Source organism: Camellia sinensis, chromosome 10 (assembly GCF_055761805.1).
Source record: "Camellia sinensis isolate YWXY chromosome 10, ASM5576180v1, whole genome shotgun sequence".
Lineage (NCBI taxonomy): Eukaryota > Viridiplantae > Streptophyta > Magnoliopsida > Ericales > Theaceae > Camellia > Camellia sinensis.
In genome coordinates, this window is record NC_138970.1 from 117,314,744 (window position 1) to 117,325,244 (window position 10,501).

At 34.1% G+C, this 10,501-nt stretch overlaps 1 protein-coding gene and 1 long non-coding RNA gene across 3 annotated transcripts; both read left to right on the forward strand.

Moving 5' to 3' along the window:
• Positions 1-28: 28 nt before the first annotated feature.
• LOC114285825 (uncharacterized) lies at positions 29-1,315 on the forward strand. The gene is made up of 4 exons (XR_014343350.1): positions 29-174; positions 280-388; positions 561-605; positions 833-1,315. It is a non-coding gene; the product is annotated as an uncharacterized LOC114285825 (long non-coding RNA).
• Positions 1,316-4,312: 2,997 nt separating this feature from the next.
• LOC114306672 (uncharacterized) lies at positions 4,313-8,196 on the forward strand. Of its 2 annotated transcripts, none has more exons than XM_082892092.1 (7): positions 4,313-4,625; positions 5,189-5,305; positions 6,068-6,348; positions 7,252-7,368; positions 7,502-7,573; positions 7,803-7,849; positions 7,969-8,196. In XM_082892092.1, the coding sequence occupies exons 1-5, from the start codon at positions 4,479-4,481 to the stop codon at positions 7,542-7,544; spliced, it is 705 nt and encodes a 234-aa protein (XP_082748218.1). In that variant the 5' UTR covers positions 4,313-4,478; the 3' UTR covers positions 7,545-7,573; positions 7,803-7,849; positions 7,969-8,196. The 2 variants fall into 2 exon arrangements, with proteins under 2 accessions (XP_082748218.1, XP_082748219.1); XM_082892093.1 differs by having other exon boundaries at positions 4,487-4,768.
• The last annotated feature ends 2,305 nt before the right edge of the window (positions 8,197-10,501 follow it).

Below are 10,501 nucleotides of genomic sequence, written 5' to 3' on the forward strand. Positions count from 1 at the left end.
TTGTGATTATGACATTTGTTGGATTTGAGATCATTTGTTGGATTTGTTGGATTTGAGATCATTTTTGGACTTAGTTGACTATTTAGTTTTCTCAGATGGTGATCACAATGGCGGACGTTCTACTCATTCTGCTCATCTTGTTGAGGAAAAGTTGTCTGGCTCTTTCTCTATGAAGTATGGATTATTTCCCTCTCCGTAGTTATTTTATAATTTGGTTTCTTAATTTGTTCGAGTTTTCCTTGTGTAAATTAAGTTGCTAAAAGTACCTTGGAATGGCAGATAAACAAGCTAGTGGATATTGCTCGATTTGTAGCCAATGTAAACACTAACGACTACAGTGCCTTGGAGTATTTGCTTGACCGTCTAGAAAACCTAAAAAAAAAAAAAGGTCCTTCTCTCTGCTTTTATTTTCAGATTTTGTGGTTTACCATCCTGTCATCCTGTAATAGTTTTGAGTGCAAAGTATTTGTTAAGATTGCATTTTGTACCTCATCATATCTTCTGCGTTGGTTTTATACTATTGAAACTAACAACGAGATTTTTTGGGATGTAATATGCAGTAATTTAGTTGCCAATAACTTCACAATAGAAAGTTCGAACAACAGGTGATTCTCTCGTTGCTGTATCTTTTTGACCTTGTTCAGTAGCCTTTGAACACTCAATGTTGCTAAAGGAAATTTCAGTCATTTTCCATTATATTGTTTAGTGTTTAACACCATAAGCTGGTAACCAGCACCTTTATCAGTAGTCAAACATGCATGTGCTTGATGCTGCTTAGATTCACCAGATATAACACATTTATAATCAATTTGCATTCTTTGTCTGCTTTTAGTGTTCTGCCTTCAGGATTGAGCTGTCTTCAAAGGAACTTTCCCTGCCATTGTAGTGTTCCTGTCTGTAAGTGCCTTCATGACCCTTCTTTTGTGTGTGTGTGTGTGCGTGCGCGTGAGAGAGAGAGAGAGAGAGAGAGAGAGAGAGAGAGAGAGAGAGAATCAGTAGGAATATGGGAGTCGAACTCAAACCTCACCAATGGATATAGTAATACTATTAATTAGATGTCGTTCTGTTGAACGGCTATCAGCATTTTTAGCGAGGTAATGTATAATTGAACCCATTAAAATGCGTTGAACCCATATAATGCATATGAATAAGGAGTTATGCATGGATGATTTTGATTTTTGTTAATTGAAAGCACATTTCCAAGCCCAAATCTGACGAATTCCTCTTTCCCATTGGCTTACAGATTCCAACTTTGCAGTCAAGTGTGGTGTTCTAGTAATCAGATTATATATGAGAGGGATAATGAGACTCTGGGTCCGGCTACATATTATGTGACTAACTAGATGAAATCATTTAATTAAAGTGCTTCATGGAATTAACATACATATGCATGATATTTTTGTTCGAGGGGCTTCATGGAATTAACATACATATGCATGATATTTTTAGGTGAAGTAGACACATTTAATTAACATGAGTCTGTCATAAAATTAGAAATCTATCTCATTGTGCATGTGCTAACTAGATGAAATCATTATGCATGTATTAGTCATACTGATGTGATAGTGAAAGAATTATGGTTTGAGTTAAATTTGAAAATAGATTTCATAAAATTTATTAATTTATTAATTTTGAGTAAAAATTTAATAACAGGGGTAATTTGATATCGTTTATTTCAACGTTGAATTAGAATTTTTATCAGATTTTTTTATATTCTATTGTCTAATAAGACGGCCAAGCAGACGTCATGGAGGTCGTCCGGAGATGAACAATAAAGACTATGGACATCTATGTTCGTATCCATTGGCTAACTATATGTATAAAAATTACCTATAATTTCCTTGTGATGATGTTTGACGGGCAGCATGAATTTTAATGCCTAATTGTTTGGTTTTGCAGGCTGAAACACTGCTAAGGTATTTGAGAGAACAAAGACAAGAAGCTTCTACTTTGAGTCCTGAGAGTTAGAGGGGTATTCACATGAGATTAGGTTTTATAATTATACTAGAGTGTTTTATAATCATTGATAACTTCTATTACTGTTATTATTATCTTGGGTGGTACTTAGTACTTATTTTTCTTGGCAGGTCATGGGATCATCATGACATTTTATCTGTTCTGCCTGAATTCAATTCAAGTGGTCACTGCTCAACTAGTGCCCGGTTGTGGTCAATTGCTTCATACAGTGGTCGAAAGGAGACTGCTGTTTATGCCACTGATGTACATACTGGGATGGTAATTCGGTGCAAAGTTTACATTGACAACTTCTCCAGGATGCAGATATTTCACAACTCCATCAAACTTGACTTAGATGGGCTTGCTACTCTCCATGTTCGTGCCTTTGATGGTGAAGGTAATGATGAGATGCTGAAGTTTATATTTTTAGCTTGAGAACGTTGAAATTGTTATTTCTTTGTTAATTTATTTTTTCCTGTAAGAAAATGGTTTACCTTTTGCCTGTGAGAAAGTGGTTTACTAATTGTTTAACTTTCTTGTAAGTTTTCCAATTATCTCCTATTATTATTATTATTTTTTTCTTGTTTTCATTCTCTCCAGATGCTTATGCTGTATGCTTGTGGAAAACTATATTCACATTCATTCTGTTGTTTATTCTTTGTGACTCTGTATGTCTGTTCATAAATTTTAATTTTCTTGGACTGTGTTGCAGAAACTGCATTTTCATCATTAGTGGGCTTACAGTTTATGTGTCATCTTATGCCTGAAGCTAATGGATTGCCTCATCACCTTGTTCATATTCCTCTACAGGACTCTCCTCTGAGGTTAAATGTGGTGTTCATTTATATTTCTCTCTCTCTCTCTCTCTCTCTCTCTCTCTCTCTCTCTCAATACCTTTCATGTTTTTAGTACAAAGTCCAGTTCAATTTTGTTTAGATCAGAGATTAGTTCATTTTTATTTTGTCAAATATAGAATGCCCTAGATAGTCAATGTCCCTTTTTAAGAATGAGGCATGCTTTGCAAGATGAGTGAAAAAGAGGGGGGGAGAGAAATGAGGGAAGGCAATCCTTATCAGAGGCAAATTTAAACTCAATAGGGTGCAAAGACAATGGCAAACTAGTTCAACAGGGTATAAAGATGGCCAATAGAAGGATTATAAGGTGTTCACCAACCTTGTGGTTGAGGAATCATCCCTTTGTTAGCTAGATTGTGGACCCAGCTCTTATCTCCTTCTCAAAAGAAGTAGATTGACAGAGATATAAAAACTTCACATCTGAATTGCCATAATGGCAAGCATGTGGAGAATTGGATTTCAACCATTCACATGAACAGTGCTCGAGCACCTGACAGAATGTTGGGTGAGGTGAGAGGACATAGCTGAAGGTGAGATATGCTTATGGAACTTTTTTCAGATTCTCACATTTGAATTCTGCTTTGGCATAACTTTTTTCAGTGCAAGTTTACAGAGAAAATAATAATATTATTACATTAACCCTGACAGCTCACCCACAGAGTTAGATTACACAATTGAATCTATGAAGGAAAACTGCTAATAGAAGCAATTGAATGTTTTGCTTGAGTATGTTGCTAATATTACGTTTCTGTTATAATTACCTTTTGTGTTTACAAAGGTTGAAATTCTGTTATGTTTCAAAGTAAGCAAAATTGAGTTCAATATACTACTATTACTACATAATCAACAAATATTGAAGGAAAACTGCTCTTTTGATTTTGATTGTTCAATCAATTTGATAGAGTGGTCTTTTTCACTGCATATCCTTGATAGGATTAGCTAATATAAACAACAGGAGTTTACTTGGATTAAGAGATTCTGAGGTATCAACTTAAACTTTTGGATCCTTTTGAATTAATGTTTTCTATTCTTTGACCAGCTGTTTTAAATTGCAGAACCGGATACAGTATGATTTATCTCGTAGTTGATTGCATAATGGAAGTTTGAAAATTTTGCATCTATGGATTCTTTTTGTTCATTTTTTTTTCCAAAAAAAAAATAAATAAATAAAATTGTGAAGTGAGCCATTGATGCTCTTTGCAATCAGAAGAGTGGTGGAATAATCTGATCTACAGATTATAAGATTAGATAGACTTTTGTGATAACTTTCTTATTTTTGAGTTCTTTTGTTGCGTCTACATTACATGAGTATTACCTTTTTTTGGTTCAAGCGAGAACAACTTTCACAGATGGATTGATAAGTCACAATTTCTCAATAATACAAGTTGTTGAACAATTCAAATTTTTTTTACCCCTTTAAAATGTACAAATTAATAACTAAAGTAGTAGATACAACTCTTTACTTTCAGATTGCTGTTCTTAACACACGGAATTTTGTTGTTATTGCTGACTTCTTGAATTGTTTCTCCGTTTAGTCACAACCAATCATATTACTAGCAACTCCAACTTCTTCTTGACAAACTACACATCTATTATGATATGCCCTTCCATTTTAATGTACAAATCTCCACCACTTTTTTGTAGTAGTTCTCTTAGTTGTTAACAAAAATGCTGTTGATTCAGATTGGTGTACTTATTGAAGACAAAGAATTTGTGGATTCATGTATGAGAGGAAAGCCTTGGAAGGCAGGAAAATTTTATTCGAGTCTTCACGTTACGCTATGGTCTGAACACCTTCGTCTTCCAGGTGGAGAGGTTTGTACATCTATCAAAACATTTTTTTTTTTTTTGTCATAATGACTATCGTGACTTGTGGAGCACGAAGTCCTCGTCACGGATACTCCATCAACATTAACACTGCTACTACATCAAGACATTGGGACTCGTTGGAAAAAGATGTAAGCTTTTGATGTCTTCCTTTCATGAATTTTTAGATGCAGGCTTACATGAATTTGTGTTGTATCCTTTCCTATTTGGTCCCTTGGAGCTCCATACTTGAAGTTTTGGCTGGATCTATTTTTGAAAATATTTGATACAATATGGTTTTATGTATACAGAGTGGGTATAATGGCTGTGAATCATATTGTGAAGCAATCTATATAGATTGACTGGCTCCACATAACATTAATGGATATGATATGATCTTCTCAAAATCTCTTGAACTTTCTTGTCATCGATGACAAAACACTGAGCTTGTTGAGCACATTATCATAGACTGAGTTTTGCCTACGGCATTAATCTGCAGTTACACATCAGTTTCATGTTTTGATAATCTCCATGTATCAACTTTCTTTCACAAATGATGTATTGATTTGCAGATTGAGCAGCTGCAATTACGTTTTCAGCAAGAGAAATCTATGCGGATGATGCTTGAAAGGGCAATGGGTCGTGCTTCTAGTACTTTATCTCCTGGACACAGGCATTTTGCTACACAGGTAACTGGAGTTAGAGACCTCAAATTTTTTAGATCTTCTGGAAAAACGAATCTAGAGCAACCATTCTGCTATTTGAAATATCAAATATTAATTAAAACCATGCAAAAAATGCTGAAATTTTTTATTAGCATCCAGATGCTGTGAACCAGGAATTAAGGTCGCTTTGGTCACCTTTACAAAATATTCAGCACTATTGAGTGGTGTGAATCCTGACCATTATGCATACTCAACACATATATAATGCCTATATATCTAATGCCATTGATATTTCCAATTTAAGGATTAGTTTTCCTGTCTGGCAACCCGGTGAAGATCAGATCACATATGAATCAATATCCATAATAAATCTTCTAGCTATGTTATTACCATCTTTATGATTAGTTTAAGGATATTGAGATATGAAGATCAGATCAGATCACATATGACGATCAGATCAGATCACAAAAGAATATCACATATGAAGATCAGATCACATATGAATCAATTTAAGGATTAGTTTTCCTTTACAATTTCTCAACACTAGAGCTGGAATTGAAGTCCCTCTCCTCTTCTCCTCTGAGTGGTTCCAGCATTTCCATTTTCTTTTGATGACTGTAACAGCTTCAGCCTTCTATATGTTGTTCTTGTTGTTAACAACTCCATGCTATTAGATTAATTTGTCATTGAATGTTGTGGGCAAACAAATCAGAATGAATTTCCTTAAGTGTCAAAATACTAGTGACTTCTTGTTTTTCTATCTGTAATCTCAATTATTTGCATTAGGTTCAAGAAATGCTTCCAACTATGAACAAAACTTCAGTGCTGCGAACCCTGAAAGATCATCTCCACCAGTGCCCAAGCAAGTTGTCTGAGGAAATGGTTAGGTGTATGGCTGCTGTCTACTGCTGGCTTGGTAGTTCAGTCTCTGCAAATCCAACAACATTAAAACGAAGTGGTATCAGTGAGGATAGGGACTGGTCTTGCAAATCCATGGTTGAAATATCTTCAATATCAACTGATAAGAACCACTTCTCTCGTGCATCTTATGCCATTAACAACTACAGGTACCCTTCCTTATTAAAAAGTGGTGCAAAAAGGTGGGGAACAAAAAAAGGAATTCAACAGTGTTGATTTTCTCTTTCCCCATGTGTGGAGGAATTTAAAATGTCCAATAGGGTGTGAATTGAATCAAGGTTCACTTGAAACCTGTTGAATAGCTTGATATGCATTGTTGGGCCCATTTGCTAATTGCTTAATTGGTGATTGAACATGGTATTAGAGCCTAGGTTGGGGGGAGGTCTTGGGTTCAAGTCTCTCCATTTGCATTTGGTCCCGTTTGGCATTCTTTCTTCTGTTTGGTGACTTAACAAAACCCTCCCGTTTTCCTCATGTTTAAACTATAAATACCATTTGAGTCCAAATCCAGGCTTCGAACGGTCCATTCCCAAACAAATTCCTGCAGCTCTGGAAGTAAAAAGAAGAATCTTTAGATTGCCTAGGGTTTTGAACTTGTAAGTTCTTAGGGTTCAAATCAGATCTGATCCAATCCGTGGGAGGTTTCATGCTAATCCTGGTTCCAGTTCAGGTCAGATGATTTTATTATAGGAACACAGATTGAATTTATTGAAAAATGAACATAGTTTGCAGTTCAGGTCAGATGAACATAGGTTGAATTTATTGAAAGATCAAGAGGAAGGCCAAAAGAACTTAGGTTGAGGCTATGAAAAAGGATATGATTTGGATTTAATTATGTAAATGGATTTACATAGAGCATGGGGACAAAGATGATCCCTTGTAGTTGATATTAAGAGGTTGTGATCAAAGCTTTTTGAGTTGAGTAGACCAGTCCAGATGGTTCTAAACCCCAACTTCCTCCCTACCGGACCCCAAAAGAGAGACTCTTATGATTATGGCATACTGTTTGGATGCAAAGGTTGTTAATATTTATTTCTTCTTTTCTATATCAGAGTTCTTGTGGAACAACTGGAAAAGGTGAATGTGGCACAGATGGAAACCAATGCCAAGATTGCATTTTGGGTCAACACTTACAATTCTCTCGTCATGCATGTAAAGATCGATAACTGGTAAATAGTTTGCTTTTTCTATTTATACTTGATAGGGGGACTTGAGTCTCTGTAACATGACTAGTGTATATAACATCACTTCAGATTTGGTGATATTTTAATTAATTTTACTGTGTGCTTCTTGGCTTATCAGGTATGGTCTGCTCCAAATTATTGTTATCGCTGTGGTAATGTAGCTTCAATATTGTGCTTCAATGAGAATATGGTACTGCCACTAAACTTTTCACTCTTTTAACTTGGTTGTGGCTTTTTGGCTCATTTATATTGATTTGATTAATTGAATTTTTTATGGGTGATGTGTTTTACCCCTTTGTCTGTTAGGAGAGAGAGGTGAAGTTAATTTTCTATGGGTGATGTGTTTAACTTGGTTGTGGCTTCTTGGCTTTTTGGCTCATTTATATAGATTTGATTAATTGAATTTATCTATATTACAGGACCGACGTTCACAAGATAATGTCAGCATCATCATTGTTGATTTGGGGTATGCACTTGTATGCATTAAGTTAATTTAATCTAATGTTTTTCATTCTAATCTAATGTGTCAATCTATTGTACTGATATTAACCTTTCTAATTTGGTCCTGGCTGTGACTTTTTGCAGGAGGACAGATTGGCAAAGTTTGCCTCGTTCAGAAAGAAATTTTTGTTTAGCTTTTGCTACTATCAGTATTGTGTCATTAGGAGTATGGTTGTCTTCTCTGCTTTCTGCACGAGTTCTCAAGCCTGACTTTGTAAATAAATCCTCACGGATTTCTAATATATTTTGTGTCTAGATATATTCTGTAATTGTACATGTATCACATCTTATTGCATTGTTTTTTATTTTTAATTTTGTTTTCAAATTTAGTTTATTTATTATTTTGATAAACATCAATTATTAGTTCTTAATAATTGTTTATGACAGGTATTTTTTTCATCCATATAAAATTAGCACAATTTTTATAATAAAAAAAATAAAAATAAAGGCTATGGCGGCGTTTTTAAACGTCACTATATACCTACCCCAACGGATAGATTTTTAAAATGTATAAATGCTTTTAACGGCGTTTCCAAAACGTCGTTAAATGTCATAGTGACGTCACAGTATAAATAGGGCAGGACATTTGGCATATAACGACGTTTTTCAAACGCCATAAAGCTATAGCGACGGCCGCGTCCTCGGCGTTTGGTACTAAACGTCACAAAAAGAATTAGCGACGCTTTGACTACCTATAGCGGCGTTTTTAAAATGCCGCTAAAAGTTCATTTTCTAGCAGTGTATATAGTATATGTTGGACAATCTTCACTGTATTTAAATAAATTAAATTCTGTTGTGTACAAAACAACAACAAGAATATAAATAAATAAAAAAAAGGAGAGAATTTATTTAATTACAAAAATCAAACTCGAAATAAAAATAAATAAATAAAAACAGATTTTATTTTGTTACAAAAACAAAATTAAAATCTGATTAAGTAAGCAAAATTAAAATCGGAATAAAAATTAAACAACTTACTTGGTTAATTTCTTTTGAATAACTATCTGATCAAGTCCAGTGTTTAACACTGTGTCCTTAAGATAGATTCGTCCTCTCCACGGTGCTTTCAGAATTTGGACGTCTATCTCTCAGGATGAAATGATCTACCACAAACAATAGCAGCACTACAAATTGTTTGTCTTACGAACACACTAAGTGTTTACACTCTTTCTTTCAGAAATAAAATGCAACAAAATGAAAAATAGAATAAGCAGAGGTGAAATACGAAATTTCTGAATTAATAACATCAAATGAGAGTGGTCCTATTTATAGATGTAAAGGTGACTCTTGGTTTTAAATTGAACAGGTATGATACCTGTTGGTTTTGAATTCAAATAGATTTGAATCTGTTAATAATTCAAACAGATAGCAAAAAATGGGAAGGGCCTTGTTTGGGTGTGCACTAATTCCAAACTAGTTTATTTCTGTTTGAAAACGGGAAGGGCCCTGCTTGGATGTACAGAAAATTCAAATCAGTTTAATTTGAATTCTGGATTTTATTTTACCAAAAATAAAATTAAATTCAAATATTTTTGGCCCAAAAAGATTAGTATTGGGCTGAACAAGCCCAACCCAACCACACACCACGCATCCGCAATTGACCGAACGGCGGCGGCGCGCGTGTGTGGTGATTTTTGGGTCCAATGGGTCTAGCCCATTTTGCCCATAACCTCTCCCTCTAAAACACTTGGGTACCCCTTGGGGCACACCCCAAGTACCAAACTCATGCCTTATAAACCCTTTCAAAACTTCCCACCAAATCAATGTGGGACAAGCCAATTTACAACCTTAAAGAATTTTCACCAAAACTCCATTTTCATAGAGCACACTTTGGCTTCAATTTCTCATTCACTCGGTAATGGTTTTGAGCAACCAAATATACCACGTGAATCACAACGCGGCATAGAACGCGTTACCACTTTGACCCGAGTAAATTGACGCTCGGGGCCCACCTAAAAAATAGATCAAACTTGAGAAAAAATTATGGTTTTACCTAGAATTTTTCTATCATTTCCAACAGTATATACAATAAAATTTCAAATAAAACAACATAAAAGGTAAAGTGGAATATAAGTCAGTATATTCGTATATATATGCATATATATATATATATTAATTTGGAGTAATGTAAAAACTAGTTAAATGATTTAGTTAATTAAAATTCACATTTTAATGAGAGAAATAAGGTATAATTAAAATTAAATATTATTACAATAAAAAATTTGTAAGGAACCAAAGCTAAATTTTAAAAAAGGAAATTACTGCTTAGTCGATTTTTTAACAATTAATTACTGATTAATGAAAAATTTTATCACTTTATACTTCATTACATGCAAAGTTTATCATTAATCTGTAAATATTTTATACTAGATACTTTTGGGATGCTTTTTTTATTAAAAAAATAAAAATTACTTATTTCATGTACCTAGTGCGCATATAAAAAGTCATGTACCAGTACACATTGCGTACTTGGTACTAATAGGACTTATTTTTTGAAGCCCCTAGGCTTCTCTCTAGTCCAAATCAATTTAAAATTATTGTTCATTTTGTAAAATTTTTTGTGTATATCATTTATAAAAAAAAATAAAAAAAATAAATTAGATCAATCTAATAATAA